Source organism: Pecten maximus, chromosome 14 (assembly GCF_902652985.1).
Source record: "Pecten maximus chromosome 14, xPecMax1.1, whole genome shotgun sequence".
NCBI lineage: Eukaryota > Metazoa > Mollusca > Bivalvia > Pectinida > Pectinidae > Pecten > Pecten maximus.
The window spans coordinates 24,434,749-24,452,992 of NC_047028.1; the positions used below are offsets into that span (position 1 = coordinate 24,434,749).

General features: G+C 37.0%; 2 protein-coding genes across 2 annotated transcripts; both read left to right on the top strand.

The window, feature by feature from the left end:
- The first annotated feature begins 2,536 nt into the window (after positions 1 to 2,536).
- On the top strand, positions 2,537 to 5,620 carry LOC117342435 (piRNA biogenesis protein EXD1-like). Its single transcript, XM_033904594.1, has 2 exons — positions 2,537 to 2,687; positions 4,405 to 5,620. Exon 2 carries the CDS (start codon positions 4,412 to 4,414, stop codon positions 5,327 to 5,329), a length of 918 nt encoding a protein of 305 aa, XP_033760485.1. The 5' UTR covers positions 2,537 to 2,687; positions 4,405 to 4,411; the 3' UTR covers positions 5,330 to 5,620.
- A 5,911-nt stretch (positions 5,621 to 11,531) lies between these two features.
- LOC117342436 (piRNA biogenesis protein EXD1-like) lies at positions 11,532 to 14,212 on the top strand. The gene is made up of 2 exons (XM_033904595.1): positions 11,532 to 11,666; positions 12,804 to 14,212. The coding sequence occupies exon 2, from the start codon at positions 12,811 to 12,813 to the stop codon at positions 13,777 to 13,779; it is 969 nt and encodes a 322-aa protein (XP_033760486.1). The 5' UTR covers positions 11,532 to 11,666; positions 12,804 to 12,810; the 3' UTR covers positions 13,780 to 14,212.
- The last annotated feature ends 4,032 nt before the right edge of the window (positions 14,213 to 18,244 follow it).

Consider the following 18,244-nt stretch of genomic DNA (forward strand, 5'->3'; position numbering starts at 1 on the left):
TACCCCATGAATAAATGCTAACTTGTCATACTATTATATTTCGTTTTTTTCCCACGGCATACCTTATCATAACGAACTGTAGACATGTAATTGGAATGCTTTGTCGCTGGTTTTGAGACACTCGAGTAAACTGTGAATGACGTATGTGTCTATTGAATTTTAGTTCAGCCTTCAGATAGTGTTAAATAAAAACAAGCGATACAAAAAGTTACTGGAGTCACTACATAACATACACTTCTATGTAATCATAAACCATCAGGTTTATAAAGTGAAAGTAGACATCCACCAGGAACAAACATTTCGACGAACTCTACGTCATAACCTCATAGCTTGCTTCAGGAAATCTGCCCTAGCTGTTCTCAGTAACTCACCATTTCGAAAGCGAAAGTGCTACAGAATTAACAGAATTGGTGGTAACGAGAATATGATAATGGGACGCCATTTTTTTTATTTGATTTATGAATATTCAGTTTATGTTATGGAGATACAACATAAAAACGGAGTGTACTCTTAAGTAAACAGCGCATGACGAGAGCACGTTTTTCTGTTTGTTATAGCTCCATAGAACAGAGATATACCCAAGCTTACAAGTTTATAATCTAATTGACTGTATATAATCTCTGTGGAAATCTACTTTTGTTGATGAACTCTAGATCTTTTCTTTTAGAAATCATTACGCCGCTGTATCATCCAATGAAAAGCGACATTACAAACGGCGACGTCATTTGTACGTTATTTGATGGTAACATTGATTATTGAGCCAATAAAAATGCTTGTTACAAGAAAGATGACATTATTTCCATTTAGTGATATCACTAAAACTACTAAGTGATATCACTAATCAATTAAGTGTTACCACCTATTTGAAGTGAAATTATTTAATTGTTTGAATTTTTTGTTTAAGTTTTATCACTAAGTCGTTTAAGTGGTTTCACTAAATGGAAATAATACAGTCTGTCTGTGTGTCTGTATGTCTGTCAGTGTGCCTTCCTGTCTATGTGTCTGTCTGTCTGTCTGTCTGTCTGTCTGTCGGTCGGTCGGGTGCCTTTTTAGTATTTATCTACAAAATATGATATCATTAATTCGAATTATTGATATCAATAAAGGAATTAATGATATCAATAAACATCTAATGATATCAAACAATACTTTATTATATCTGATTATTTATATCATTAATGCATTTATTGATATCAATAATTCGAAATAACGATATCAATAATTCGGATTATTGATATCATTAATTGGAATTGTTGATATCATTAATTCGATTAATTGATATCATTGATTCATCAAAGGTTATATAACTTAATCGAGTTAGTGATATATAATTTCGCAGATAAATACTCGGTGCAACATATCTATTTCTCAATCCATCCATCCATCCAAAGTATAGGGTTTTGAGGGTGTACGGTTATGTTGGTACTTCCGGATTGTGCAATATGACTCCTTGAGTCAAACATCCAATCAAGTTATTTCCATAGGATAAATTATGTAAATCTGTAATCAAGTAAGAAGTGTGAAAAGTCTCAACAGAAGCAACCAAGATGCTTTCAAAGACGTCGGTCACCATGATCATTGAACCGTGTAAGATAAACGATATGTTTCTCTGCTTCTCGTCGTCGAATCGCACCAGGCCTCTGCAGTATTTACTTTGCCTTTCGTATGAAATTTTTCAGGAACATCCTCCTTACGTTACATCAGGAATCGCCTCGATGTCGTGTCCAGGTTGTGACTTGATGTACATATTGCCGCTATGACTATATCTCCTACGGTGTCGGAAAATGTTACATTGTTCCTACCAGTCACAAAGTATTCATCATCAATGTAACACCTTGTCGAGAAGGAGTCTCCCGGGGATATTGGTGGATTTATAGCACCAGAGGTAAACACAAAAACCGTCGGTGACGTCAAGAAAGTTGAGATTCCTTGTAAAATGTTCTTGGGAAACGAGACAGTTTAAAACAAACTCAGACAGTGAACTCGAGAACTAAGTCGATTTTTTTTGGCGAAATGAAGAAAAATGTTTTGGCAGATACATTCCTATTATATTAGACTTCGAAGGTTCATATCTTGATTATTTTTAACGTTTATTATCGGATATTTACATTTTTGTTAATTGGCGTTCGATAATAAACGTAAAAAATCACGATATGAACCTTCGAAGTCTTATATTATAGGACCAGGGCAAAAAGTCCGCGTTTGTTAAGCTTACGGTTATACAGAACTGCAGATATGAAAGTTTGAAGATGTCTAACTATCCTGTGTCATATATTTGTTTTTGTACTACTGTGAATAAATTCAGTTGTGAAATACACGTACTGAAAATAAAATTTAATTTCAAATAAGTCGACCGTCAGAGATCAACTCCAAATATCCAAATTTATAGTAAAAATATATTTAACATGTAAACCCTAAACTGAAATTGAAAGTAGAACTGCAATCTAAAACGGGTCTGTGTATTCCCCGAAATTATGTGATATATATACCTACAGGTGACGCTGTTCACCATGTTCACGCCGTGTGCAACAAAATCACGAGATAGGATTTCCAGATAGACGTTATATTTAGCCTAACACATATATAAGAGCATTAGTAGTATGGTGTTTATTTTTCGTGCTTCATCAAAGTGACCAGTCCGGTGGAGATATTTTGCTAGACTTTTTTCATCACAGAGTCCAAAAACAGTAAGTAAATTATTTCTCATCTCATTTCTCATTATTTGTGATTTTGTAACAAATTATGACGAACAATATATTACAACGCAATTAGATTTGTCCTGTCGGCGCATAGTTTTGCTACGAACGGTTTGTTTACGTATCACATTTTTATGATTTTTTTTTGACAGGATTTTTTTCCTTTGTTGCGAAATATGAAAATAGGTACATTATACATCTGATGTATTCGTTTAGTGTAAAGGCATGAGAAATAAGTAGAAAATTATTTAAAATATCACAAATGCATTCATATTTGGCAACTGGCCATGAACCTGGATTGGAGCAGCTCAGGGCTCTGGCTGTCGTCATTGTTATTGCTATCTTTTCTGCCTTCTCTTGTTGTTGCTATTGTTTCTTGATGCTGTCCTTGTTGTTGTTGATATTGTTGTTGCTGCTTTCGTTTCTGGCTACAGTCATTATTGCTGCTGTTGTTATCGTTTCTGACTATTGGTATTGTTGTTGCTTATATATTTTCTTGCCGCTGTCATTATTGTTGCTATTGTTGTTGACTGCTGTTGTTGTTGTTGCTTTCGTTTCTGGCTACTTTCGTTGTTGTTTCTATCGTTTCTGCCTACAGTCATTATTGTTGCTGTTGTTATCGTTTCTGACTGTTGTTGTTGTTATCGATTCTAACTGCTGTTGTTGTTGTTGCTATAGTTTCAGGCTGCTGTCGTTGTTGTTGCATTCATTTCTATCTGCTGTGGTTTGTTGAACTGTTATCGTTTCTGACAGTTGTTTTTTCTATTGATATTGACTGCTGTCGTTGTTGTAGCTATTATTATTAACTGCTGCAGTTCTTGTATTGTTGCTGACTGCTGTTGATATTGTTTCTGACGGTGGTTGTTGGTGCCGCTGCTATCGTTTCTGACGTTGGTTGTTGTTACTGCTGCTATCGTTTCCGGATGCTGTCATTGCTGTTGTTTTTGCATTCGTTTCTAGCTGCTGCTGTTTGTTGTTGTATCATTGTTTTCTAACTGCTGCTGTTGTTGTTATTGTTTCTGGCTGGTGTCATTATTGTTGTTGTTTCTATTGTTTATGGCTGCTGTTGTTGTTTTAATTGTTTATATACCTGTTGCCATTGATGTTGTTGCTATCTTTTATTACTGCTCTTGATGATGTTGTTGCTATTGTCTCTGTTTAATGTTAATGCTGTTGTTGCTATTGTGTCCGGCTGTTAATGCTGTTGTTGCTATTATTTCTGGCTGCTGTCATTGTGCTAGTTGTTTCTATTGTTTCTGGTTGTTGTTAATGTTGTTGTTGCTGCTGTTGTTTCTGATGTCGCTGCTATTGTTTCTGACTGCTGACATGTTGATGTCGCTATTGTTTCTGACTGCTGTCATTGTGCTAGTTGTTTCTATTGTTTCTGGTTGTTGTTAATGTTGTTGCTGATATTGACTCTGGTTGTTGTTAATGTTGTTGTTGCTGCTGTTGTTTCTGACTGCTGTCATTGTTGATGTCGCTATTGTTTCTGGCTGCTGTCGTTGTGTTAGTTGTTTCTGTTGTTTCTGATTGTTGTTAATGTTGTTGCTGATATTGATTCTGACTGCTGTCATTGTTTATGTCACTTTTGTCTCCGGCTGCAGCCATTGCTTTTGTTGTTGTTGTTGTTGTCCCTTGGTGATATGATTGTTATTGAACCTGTTCTTAACCTTGATATATAACCTTAATCCTTTCTTTTTATTTCCAGGTTTACAATGGCTACTATCATTCTTGATCAAGACTACATGCTTGTGGACAAAAAGGCAGATGTACCTGAAGCATTGACAGAAATACGTCGTCATCCTTTATTGGCAGTCGATTGCAAGGGATTCAAATTAGGAGGAGGAAGGTCAGGAGATTTAACCGTGATCATTGTTGCAACACAAACCAAAGTGTTTATATTCGATGTTCTCAAATTAGGACAGCGTGTTTTTGACGACGGTCTTGGGGCTATCCTTGAGGACAAGACAAAGGAAAAGCTCATGTTTGATTGCCGACGTGATGCGGATAACCTCTTTCATCAGCGGAAAGTCCAGCTCACGGGCGTTCTGGATCTTCAACTTCTGGAAGTCATGTATAGAAAAAGACGACTTCCCGAAAGTGAAGATGAGTCCAGAAGAAGCTCAAGGACTGACGAGGTGCAACCACTGAAAGGAATTCTTCGGTGTATTGAAATGTATGTCAAAGATGTGGCCATGATTGAGGCTAAGTTGAGATGCCAAAGACAAGTGCTGGGCGACAGTCATGTTTGGAAGACAAGACCACTCTCGGAGAAGCTAAAGAGTTACTGCTGCGTTGATACATCCGCATTGTTCACACTGTATAACAAACTAAAAGGTGGCGGAAGAGATCATTCTCGTCTCGTTATCGCCTCAGACCGCTATGCTGACACCTTCCGTTGCTTGCCTGAAAGGACACATGGGGTATTTGAGTTCCACCCATTTCTACCACTGGACATTATACCTGAAGCTGATGATTCGTTCGAATTTCCGGAAGCTTCAACGAAATGTATAGGCTGTCTTCGTTTATTCCCTGCAGACGAATTCCCTAAAGCTCAACTTCGTAACAAACAACGATTCTGTAGGGTGTGCATAAAAGCAAAAAGTTATGCTTTAACGAAAGTATCAAAGTAAATGAGATGTGATAAGAAAGTGTCAAACATCAGCAAATTTACGAACCTTGCCTTTCAAGCTATCCGTTTCTGTTGATCAGCAGCAAAATCAATACAACATTTGTAGCGAGAATGACTGTATTGCTGTTTCGGGACAACTTATATAAATGTTGACTCACTTGTTATAAGTTTTCATTAATTTTATAATATCATCTACTAACAATGTACCACGGAATCATCATTTCTCCGTTTGCATACTATATGTACTTTATATCGCCGTCCTATTATTCTATTAATAAACTGTGAAATTGTTGAACATTGTTGGAATTAAATACCCACACATATAGGTACACTCGCGTGACAAATCTCGTAAGATCTAAGTGCAGTATTTAAAATGTTAAGTTAAAGAAACGCAATTTGAACACCATTTTAACTATCACTTCTAACATGCTTTTAAACAAAATTAAGGCAAACACAACAAATACAGAGACGAATGCATGGTCGGTTTCGAATATTCTTTCTGAGTTGCTGGACATTTAACTACTCATGTAATGTATATGAGAACAAAGCCTCCTTACACACCATTTAAGCATGTACTTGCATCCGGGTCCTGGAGAAGTTCGGGAACGTTTTAAGCATTGAACAGTTTCTGTATGGTATTTATGATCTAATTGAATGCCAGAGCTCTGCAAGCAAACAAATCATAATGTGAGAATGCCAGAGCTTTGCAAGCAAACAAACCGGTCAGTAGATTTTTTTGTTAGTCGTTGGAACAGCCGGAACATGGCTGCGTGCTTTTTGGAAAACAAAATAGTACATGGAAATGTTTTTTTTTAAAACTTCAATTTTGTTAATCATTTTATTATCAACGTAATGCGCAAACTGCATATTTTTTATAACAAATGATGAAGACAAAATATTAAGTCATTAAACTTAATTGTCCTGGATATTGTAGTTCCTATTTGTGTTGTATTAATACTCTGATAAGTGTAGCGCGTGATGGATGGCATTAAAACGTACATCAATACCAGAGCTCTTAAGCAGACTATATAGTGACGATGCCAGACAAATGTAAATATTTACTTATAAAACACTCTGCCAATGATAAGGAAATGATTGCAGAAAAAATGGTGTTGAAATCTGACAAATATCTGGAAAGTCATAATGTCAACAGACGTTTGGAGGAGGTACTGTTCCAATCAGGATAACTCGATCGTGTTACTAATGTAGATATGTAAATATATATACGTCACCTCTGCGCAACCTGTAACCAAGTGCATACTACGAAGAAGCGACAACAGAAGCAACGAAGATGCTTACAAAGATGTTGATCACTATGAACTATTAACCATGTTTTTTGTTTTTTGCTTAAATGACTTTTACAATAGAAAAAGTTACAGAGATGTTATACTTACCTAAAGGATTCGAATTAAAAATTTCTTTTTGTTTTGTTTTGTTTTTGTTTTATATATTTAAGACAACTACGCCAGGCGACTAACTTGTCAAATAGGCGCCTAGATTTCATGACTTGGTAGGCAAATAGGCCACCTGATAAAATATCCACTTTGAGCCCTGAAAAAATCATTAAAAAAACATTTTTAAAATCTACCTTAAAGGCCGGGGATGGGGTATAAAAGGGAGACAACTCAGGAAAATGGAGGAATATGCAAAACTTTGGCTGCCTTCACTTCAGAGAAGGATTTCTATAAATTCATGTTTTTCAATAAAGCTGATGTTACTAATTTTGTTGGGGATGTAGATTTTCTTGTAAGGAATCTGATTATGGTAATAGTTTTCTTTTTAAAAATCTAATTTAGTTTTAATCCTGATGTAAAATGTTTATTTGCCAATGTTGGAGGCTGTCAATCAAATTTGAAATTTGAATTTGCCTCCCCGGAAGTTGATACCGGAAGTTTACATACACAGCGTTGCTATGACCCTAGCTACGCATGCTGAGTAAACAAAATCTCCTACCTTATCAACATTTTGGCGGCAATGCCCAGAAACTAGATCCCTGAGGCACATATATATTATAGGAATGTACATTAATCCAATTATCTCACACTTTTCCTAAACAAATATGTATAAAGCAATCATCACCAGAGTTAATCTACTCCATCAAGATTTACATTCTAGAATAAGTATCACACAGGTTCTCTCGGCTAGTGATCAGATTTAGTCCCACAAATGACCCATGTATGGAACACCATCTGGATTAGGATACCAGCTCCTTACTAATTGTACAACACAGTTAGGCATAATATCACGTTTATGCCACACAAGTTTCTGTGTTTGACTTTTCCTCTCTAGTGCTTGTTTTTTTCTTTTCTAAGTATTTAGCATCTTTCCAGACTTGTAACCCAAAGCCTTTTGTACATTTTGTTCCTGCAATGATGATTCCGTGCATGTTGTGTTTGGTTTTCAGTTTCCCACCACATCTGTCTGAAAGTTTTGTCTGTGACACATCATGACATGGTTGACTAAAACAATGAGTACGTCACTCAATTGACAGAGGATCTTTTGTAATAATAAATTCTTCATATTACTAGTACTCTAGTTGAGATGAATCGCCGGTTTCTTCATATTCCTTTGACATATTTTCAGGCTCTGTCATTGTGGCTTTACATCTGTTTTCAAATTCATCACTGGCAGTAAAATTTTCATTATAAACCCTTTCCTCTTAATCCCAGTCATAATGTGCAAACAAACTAAAGATAGTGTCTCTGCTCCTGGTTCACAACTAAACAGTATTTTCTTTCCTTGGCCATGTTTATCTTGCCACACCTTACAAGTGACTGAGAGACCTACTGAGAATATTTCCCTCCAAACACTCCCCAGATTATATCTGTTTGACCAGTGAGATGGAGGTCAGTGTTTCCTGTTGCATCATAACATGTGTTTGGTATAAGGTATCAAATTCAGTTTACTTGATATACCATTTACAATACAAAGGAATCCTTGAGCAATTATAAAATGAAAATAGGCATGAAATAAAGTTGCCCTAATCTAAATCCAAAATTCATCAACTACATGTATCAAGTTATCTGACATCTACTGTGGTCACAAAGCTAGGTGTCCTGACAGCTATGAAATTTATCACACTGACTGCACTGGTATAGCGTCTAATTGTAAAACTAACCTCAACTTCAATGAAATTGACTTGACCTAAGGGGTCAACTTTTACTCTATATGTACACAAATATTTCTGACGATATTCGTTTGATTGAAAGAAAAACTATAAACCCCAACACACAATTATAGAAATTCTGTTTGGAACAAATTTATGAATAATTAATTTCAGTGATATATACTGTTTGAAAGTGAAAGGCTGTATAGGTGCAAACGCATTTTCTTCCGGTGATCTAGCTACCTGTACATTCACAGACTGACTCAGGTGGGGTCTTCCCCGAACACCAACTTTGGGTAGGGTGGGGTGTTAAAATAGGGGTTAAGGTGTGTGTGGTCTTCCCCGAACACCAACTTTGGGTAGGGTGGAGTGTTTAAATGTGGGTTAAGGTGTGTGGTCTTCTCCGAACACCAACTTTGTTTATGGTGGGGTGTTTAAATTGGGGTTAAGGTGTGTGTGGTTTTCTCCGAACACCAACTTTGTTTATGGTGGGGTGTTTAAATTGGGGTTAAGATGTGTTGATAGGGAGTTAAAGTCTGTTACAGAAATATTCTCAGTGTTAGAACACAGGTAATTCAGAACACAGGTAAATCAACTCACCTGTTAGGTGATCAGAAAATCATAAGCTGTTTATGATTGCCAATCTGTTTAAGAAATAGTGTATAAAACTGAAGCACACTTTGGAAAAGCATCATATTTTGCTTTAGTATTAAACTATTTGGATTATCAACATCTCGGCATACATATGTACTTACTGAATCTTGAATTGTAAAACAATTGTATCGTTGAATACTTTTGAATCATATTTTCTGTAAAAAGTTTGACTGAGCAAACTTTAACATTATGTTAAATCTTGTGTCATATTCATTTAATTAGTGCTTGTTTTCAGATTTAGTGTAAATACTTTAAAAGTACTTTAATACAATTGTCTAATTTGCATTCTTTTAAATTATTTTAGCAAACTCAGCCTTGTATCATCTTTCATTGATAGGGCAATAATATCTCTGATTTTCAACATTTAAATTGCCATAATATTGATATAAACGACTTTTTTTTCTGAATCCGAGCAATGGATATCGCTCATATTTGCCTGGTAGCATCACTATGGGGTGAGGATTCAAAATTGTACAAATGATGGGGCTGGCCCCCCAGGGGCCTGAGGGGCGGGGCCAAATTTGGTCAATTTGGCTATATTGATATAAACGACTTCTGCTCTGAAACTAAGCAATGGATATTACTCATATTTGCCTGGTAGCATCCCTATGGGGTGGGGATTCAAAATTGTACAAATGTTGGGCTGACCCCCAAGGGGCCTGAGAGGCGGGGCCAAAATTGGTCAATTTGTTTAAACAACTTCTTCTCTGAAACTAAGCAATGGATATTACTCATATTTGCCTGGTAGCATCCCTATGGGGTGGGGATTCAAAATTGTACAAATGATGGGGCTGGCCCCCCAGGGGCCTGAGGGGCGGGGCCAAATTTGGTCAATTTGGCTATATTGATATAAACGACTTCTGCTCTGAAACTAAGCAATGGATATTACTCATATTTGCCTGGTAGCATCCCTATGGGGTGGGGATTCAAAATTGTACAAATGTTGGGCTGACCCCCAAGGGGCCTGAGAGGCGGGGCCAAAATTGGTCAATTTGTTTAAACAACTTCTTCTCTGAAACTAAGCAATGGATATTACTCACATTTGTATGGTAGCATGGTTATTGGGTGGGGATTCAAAATTGTACAAATGTTGGGGTTGACCCAGGTCGCCAGGGGGCTGAGGGGTGGGGCCAAGAGGGGTCTATTTGGCTACATTGATTTAAACAAATTATTCTCTGAAACTTAGCAATGGTTTGACTGGTAGCATCCTATAGGGGTAGGGATTCAAAATTGTTTAAAGGAAGGAGCTGACTCCCAGGGGGTAGAGGGCAGGGTCAAAAGGGGTCAATTAGTCTTAACAAGATCTTCTCTGAAACTAAGTAATATGGATATCACTCACATTTGTGTGGTAGCATCCCTATGGGGTCGCGCCAAAAGTCCATTTCATTTCATGGATTAATGCACTTTTTGGCATTTTTAGCATTAAAATAAAACCAATGTACATGTACCCATATAAAATGCTTATGATATATATTGACATAGCAATACCAGCGACAAATATACTGAAGCATCATTCTTGTTTCATATCTCATGAAACCAGGTGAGCGATACAGGCCCTCTGGGCCTCTTGTATATTGTGTGATCTGGGTTTACTCTTCCAAGATAACCAACACAATACACCTTTAACATGTCGACTTTAAAGACCGGGTGAACCCTTCTTTAACCGAAAACGAAAGTAGAACACCAATTGTAAACGGAACTGTGTACTAGTATTCCAAGAACTACATAAGTGTAATTTATAGACCCTCAGGTGATAACGTTCACGTCACCAAAAAGACATTATATTTAGCCGGAAAAAATAAACGTGTAAGTATATAGAACAGCCCGTGTAGACTTTCTTAGGTTAGTGTTCATTTTCCCCGTTCTTCATCAAGCTGACCAGCCAAGTGGAGATATTTTGTTTTACTTTTTCATCAGAGAGAGAGAGTCAAAAACAATTGTAAGTACATGTAAACTTGTTCTTATTGTTTTGTAACTATGTAACTCATTAAAGGCCAACAATACATAATTATAAAAAAAAAAAAAAAATTTAATGACCCCTGGGGTATCGACGATATATTCCAAGATGATAACCTGTTGGTACATAATTTTGCTATGCACGCTTTGCTATAACTCTTAATAAGCAACGGAAGACCATGGCTTTTGTTAACGTAGCTTTGTTCATGATTTTGTTCTGCTTTTTATTAGCAGGACGTCTTGAATACCTGTTGTAAAAGTTAAAAATAAACACACCCTACTTCTGAAGTATTTTTTAGTGTAAAGCCATGATAAAATAAGCAGGAAAGTATCTAAAATATACAGCATGTTATCATTTATACTATATGGTGTGTAGGGGTAGTTTACAACTAGCCTGGACCCTAAATTAGAGCAGATGAAGACAAGGTAAAGATATCTTATTTTACAAGTAGCTTATCTGGTTTTTACACACACGTGACGTGTTGATTTCTCTACATGGGATAGTCTATCCTCTATGTCTCCGTCCACATAATCTCTCCCAGAGTGCATTGCGGTTGCCTTCGGTGTTATTGCAACCGCAATGCACTCTGGAAGAGATTACGGTCATCAGTGACATAACAGTGTAAGTTATGGTTCCATTGATTTTGATGAAATTAGGTCTGGAACATAATGTGGAATGTTTATGCTTAAATTCACGTGCACGCATTTGTCAAAAGTGTGACATATATGAAATATCTTCGAAAAAGATATCAGCCTAAATCAGGACATGTTAACAACCAGGGGAAAATGAACCACCACATGTATTGCCTTTGTTGACAGTTCAGAAATTGTTAAATATATCATGTTCACACACAAAAAATGCTGCTTGTGTCTCATCACATTTATACCAACTAGGACAAAATCCGTTGATGCCTAGTGGTTCGGTTGTCACTACTACGATCTCATTTTGACAACGTGACCATGTTTATTATCGCCAACTACAGATGTAGCTGCGATAACGTAGCTGCGATAACGTATCTCTAGACGACGGACGGACAATTTCTGACAGATGGTCGTCGTCGCCTGCCGGAGAGCAAATATAGGTAGGGTATGAATATTCGTTCTAGCGATAACGTAGCTCTGGACGACGGACGGACAATTTCTGAAAGATGGTCGTCGTCGCCTGCCGGAGAGCAAATATAGGTAGGGTATGAATATTCGTTCTAATCGCCAACTAGATAGAAAATGCATATTTTTAGTGAACAACGGGTCTTTCGCCGACGTTTAATCGATATTTATTTTAAAATATTTGCACGTCAGTATTCTCCTGTCGTTACTATTGTTTCTGGCTACTGCTATTGTTATTGTTATTGTTGCTATTGTTTATAAAGGCTGTTATTGCTATTATTGTTGTTGGGTCCTGCTATTGTTGATGTTGCTATCGTCTCTGGCTGCTGTCATTGTTGTTGTTGCTGTTGTTGCTGTCGATTATGTCTGCTGTCATTATAATTGCTGCTCTTGTTTTTTCTGCTGTTGTTGCATGCGGAACTGTTGTTGTTGTTGCTATACATTGTAGTTTCTGGCTGTAATAGTTTTTTTTTACTATCGTTGTTTCTATCGTTTCTGACTTCTGTCTGTCGTCGTCGTTGTTGTTGTTTCTGGCTGTTGTTATTGTTTTGTCGTTGTTGTTAACTATTGATTCTAGATGCTTCCATTGTTGTTGAATCTGTACATAACCTTATTTAGTGATCAGGCGAAAACCCCTTCTGTTTATTTTCAGGTTCACAATGGCTTGCAAGACACCAGAACTAAACTACATGTTTGTGGACAACACGACAGATGTACCTGAAGCATTGGCGGAAATAAATCGTCACTCGCTATTAGCTGTTCACTGCAAGGGATTCAAATTAGGATCGCGAAGGTCAGGGGAACTAACTCTGATCACTGTTGCTACACAAACCAAAAGTTTTATCTTCGATGTTCTCACATTAGGACAGTGTGTTTTTGACGACGGTCTTGGGGCTATCCTTGAGGACAAGACAAAGGAAAAACTCATGTTTAATTGCCGACGTGATGCGGATAACCTCTTTCATCAGCAGAAAGTCCAGCTCACGGGCGTTCTGGATCTTCAACTTCTGGAATTCATGTTCAGCAAAAGAGAAGTTCCGAAAAGTGAAGAAAAGTCCAGAAGAAGCTCAAGGACTGGCGAGGTGCAACTATTGAAAGGGTTTCGTCAGTGCATTGAAATGTATGTCAAAGATGAGGTCATCATTGAGGTTAGGTTGAGATGCCAAAGACAAGTGCTGGGCGACAGTCATGTTTGGAAGACAAGACCACTCTCGGAGAATCTGAAGAAATACTGCTGTGTTGATGCATCCGCATTGTTCACACTGTATATTAACCTACAGCAGGATGGAAAAGATCATTCTCGTCTCGTCATCGCCTCAGACCGCTATGTCGACACCTTCCGTTGCTTGCCTGATATAACACAAGGGTTATGTGTGTTCAATCCATTTCTACCACTGGATATTATACCAGAAGCTGGTGATTCATTCGAATTTCCGGAAGCTTCAACTAAATGTATCGGCTGTCTTCGTTTATTCCCTGCAGACGAATTCCCTAAAGCTCAACTCCGTAACAAACAACGATTCTGTAGGGTGTGCGCAGAAGTAAAAAGTATCTTTTCAAAGGCTTTTGGAATTGATCTGATAACTCAAGGAAAAACTCGCTTTGTCCAAGCTAAACCACGGCGTTGATCATCAGCGCAGACGGTATCTCTGTTTCTGGATAACTTATTTGATTAAGAGACTTATCTGTTATATTATTTCTATCAATCTTGTGATATCAGCTATACTAACTGTATTTCTGAATATTCTTTCTCCTGCTGCATACGTTAATCACTTTTATTGTCTTATAGTTTACAATAAGTGACGTTCTGATTGGTCAAACCTGCTTGACGTGTCATGGATTATCGCTGATATGGACATTGTTTTACTGGCCACAGAGACTGATATTGACATAAGCCGACTAACAATGGTAACGATGTCAAGGATGTATATTGTAAGTGAATGTGTATTTTTCTAATGAAATATATATACACATATGTATCAATAATATCGTTCCTGTATATAACAAAATTAAATACATAAAACAGATAAAAATAAATAAATAAATAAATGAAATATATAAATAAACTGTTCGTTGGCATTGGTATTTCAACATTTGTGATCTTCAACAAAGAGTCCAAGATGGTCGGATAAGTTGTATGGTGCAGTTTTATAATCTATCACAAACATCATACTGAAGGCTTCTTTTCCCAAAGGATTATATAAAAAGATACAAAATAATATACAAAATAGAGTCGCATTGCTATATCATACAGCTGTTTTGTCCTTCTAGGACTCGTCGGTAATGTTAGGGACATCATACAGCTGTTTCGTCCTTCTAGGACTCGTCGGAAATGATAGGGACATCATACACCTGGTCTGTCCTTCTTGGACTCGTCGGAAATGTTAGGGACATCATACAGCTGTTGCGTCCTTCTAAGACTCGTCGGTAATGTTAGCGACATCATACAGCTGTTTCGTCCTTATAGCCTATGACTCGTCAGTGATTTGTTAGTGACATCATACTGCTGTTAGACCTCCTAAGACCTGTCGGTGATTTTATAACATCATACAGCTTTTTCCGATCATGGATATAATTCTTTTTTCGTGACGTAGGTCCGCGCCTACCCCCTGTGCCTTCCAAGATACCAAAGGTTAAAGGTTAAACAACGTTAACAGTTCTGCACATTTGACCTTAACAGTGGATTGTTTCGTATTTAACTAATCACAGTACAGGAAACAATTTGTACATTTATCTATTTTATCTAAGACAAATGTACAGAAAATCAGTTCTTCCAAACATGGGTACCAACTTGATGAGTTTCACATTAGTACTAAACCACTGTTACTTGTATCTGCCCGTGGCCAAAAATAAATAAATAAATAAATAAATAAATAAAAATAAATAAATAAATAAATAAATAAAATAAAATAAATAGATTAATAAAATAAATAAAAAAAATATCGTAATAACTTTTTTTAAATCAGGTGATTTTTTTCCACTCAGAAAAAGACAAAGGAAGGCCGCACAATATTTACAACAACAAAAAGGAAGAAAAATGATGATCATCCCTATAGAATAACAATTACACTACAAAATTATAATAACCCTTCAATTTGTTCAAAATAAATTCAGGCAAAAGCACATGGCAAAAATAAATATCTTAAAATCATCATCCTGCTCTATCCTAAAGGAAACATTGTAATAGTGCAATGTTATATTATTTTTGTTTTGTTCCTTTTATTTTAAAGAGACCATAACGTTGATTTTGATTGTCTTTTCCTTTAACAAATGAGTTCCAAAGAGTGTCCCGTTCCTGTAGAATGTTTACTGTCCATTTAATTTGTATCAGATCATCAGTAAACCTTTACTCCTATAATAAGGTTTAGGATGATGAATGATACCTGATGTCTTATGTGTATGCACGTGTGCATGTGTCTGAGTGAAAGTTTGTCTTTTCAATGTATCAAAAACTTCAAAAAATTAAGTATCTCGCCGTGTAAAACCTCTAACATTGTTGGAGTACAGTTATCTTATGAAGTCTCGACTAGTTAGGTCTAAGTTTCATCTCAAATAAATTTCGGCGGTATGAGTTCGTGACATAGGCAGTTATATTTAACTGAAAATAAATTTGTCTCGCTATATGAACAAGTACGAGTAAATGCACTTTACCTGCTTCTTTTTTTCCATTTCGCATTTCATGTCTGCCGCCAGTTGACATAGCAATAAACAAAGCCACGTAAGCAGTAAACTAGTAACTATGAGATAGGCAGGTCATTAAATTCATGTTAGGAATTAATAATAATTGTTGATCTTGTAGATATTGTACTGCACAGCCTAAGTAAACAATTCAGATTAACGATAGCGTACTGATGTCAGATCTATATTTCGAAACCGAAACTAAATACAAAAGCGAAACATACATTGCTGATATCAATTTCGTAATTATGAAACTCTAAGTTGAAAGTAGACGAGTAAAACATGGAATTCAGAAGAAAAAAATTATTGTTGGTAACCAACACAATACTTTAATAATGTAGGTTGAATTTCATGTCTTTCATTCTGGGTTTCTAGTTTTCTACACTTAGGGATACCTAGCTGCGATAACGTAGCTCTGGACGACGGACGGACAATTTCGGACAGATGGTCGTGCTGGAGTGCAGTGTAGTCAGGGTATCACTGATGAGTTCTAAAGAGACAACTGCTCTATATAGCACAGGAACTTGGCATGCATTACTAACTCATGTTCCATATATATTTATTTTAGTACTATTATACATATATATATATGGACCGGGTTGGGAAATTCGTACACTAGTCCCTGTGGCATATATTTTTATCTGTTACCGAGTTCTTATGGAATGCTGCTTGCCTTTGAAACAAGGCTTAAAACAGATAGCAAATACTAGTACTACCACTGGGCCACAAGAGGAAATATTCTTGGGTGATATGACGTCCGACTTGTTCAAAGTTTTTTAGGTCACCTGAGACGAAGTCTCAAGTGACCTATTCTAATCGCCTTTTGTCCGTCGTCGTGCGTCGTGCGTCCGTAAACTATTTACATTTTCGACTTCTTCTCCAAAACCACTTAACCAAATTCAATGAAATTTGGCAGAAAGTTACTATGGCTAAAGGTCAACCAAAATTGTGAATTATATGGTCCCCACCCCCCAGGGGCATGAGGGATGGGGCCAAAAAGGGTCAAATTGACTAAAACTTCAAAAATCTTCTTCTCTGCTCTCAGATATGGTGGAGTCAAACACTCTTTATAGATGAAAGGGTCTTGTGGTTCTTTACCAAAATTGTGAATTGCATGACCCTGGGGTCTTACGTTTGCCCCTGGGGAGGGGGTAAACTTTACAATAGTTTATATAGGGAAATCACATTTTTGACTATTATTTGTTGGATTTTTATTGGAACTCATTCTAACCTGGTCAACATTATCAGCATGGGATAACAGTTTGATGGTATGCATATGTTGGCCCTGACTGACCCCCAGGGGCTGATGGGCGGGGCTAAAAAGGGTCAAATTGACTGAAATTTCAAAAATCTTCTTCTCTACTCTCATATTTGGTAGAATCAAAAACTCTCCATAGATGGAAGGGTCTTATGGTGCTTTACTAAAACTGTGAATTTAATGACCCTTGGGTCTCACGTTTGTCCCTGGGGAGGGGGGTAAACTTTAGTATAGTTTATATAGGGAAATCACATTTTTGACCGTTATTTGTTGGATTTGTATTGGAACTCAGCATGGGATAACAGTTTGATGGAATGCACATGTTGGCCCTGACTGAACCCCAGGGGCTGAGGGGCGGGGCTAAAAAGGGTCTAATTGATTGAAATTTCAAAAATCTTCTTCTCAATACCTATATAAGATAGAATCAAATACTTTTCATAGGAGGAAGGGTTTCATGGTGTTTTACTTAAATTGTGAATTTCATGACCCTTGGGGTTTCACGTTTGCCCCTGGGGAGGGGGTAAACTTTACCATAGTTTATATAGGGAAATCACATTTTTGACTATTATTTGTTGGATTTGTATTAGAACTTATTCTAACCTGGTCAACATTATCAGCATGGGATAACAGTTTGATGGTATGCATATGTTGGCCCTGACTGACCCCCAGGGGCTGATGGGCGGGGCTGAAAAGGGTCAAATTGACTGAAATTTCAAAAATCTTCTTCTCTACTCTCATATTTGGTAGAATCAAAAACTCTCCATAGATGGAAGGGTCTTATGGTGCTTTACTAAAACTGTGAATTTAATGACCCTTGGGTCTCACGTTTGCCCCTGGGGAGGGGGTAAACTTTAGTGTAGTTTATATAGGGAAATCACATTTTTGACTATTATTTGTTGGATTTGTATTGGAACTCATTCTAACCTGGTCAACATTATCAGCCTTGGATAACAGTTTGATGGTATGCATATGTTGGCCCTGACTGACCCCCAGGGGCTGATGGGCGGGGCTAAAAATGGTCAATTCGACTGAAATTTCAAAAATCTTCTTCTCAATACTTATATAAAATAGCATCAAATACTTTTCATAGAAGGAAGGGTTTCATGATGTTTTACTTAAATTGTGAATTTCATGATCCTGGGGTCTCACGTTTGCCC

Excerpts from the sequence above, each read along its gene's own strand:
- LOC117342435 (XM_033904594.1), top strand. The coding sequence starts at position 4,412 with ATGGCTACTATCATTCTTGATCAAGACTACATGCTTGTGGACAAAAAG.
- LOC117342436 (XM_033904595.1), top strand. The coding sequence starts at position 12,811 with ATGGCTTGCAAGACACCAGAACTAAACTACATGTTTGTGGACAACACG.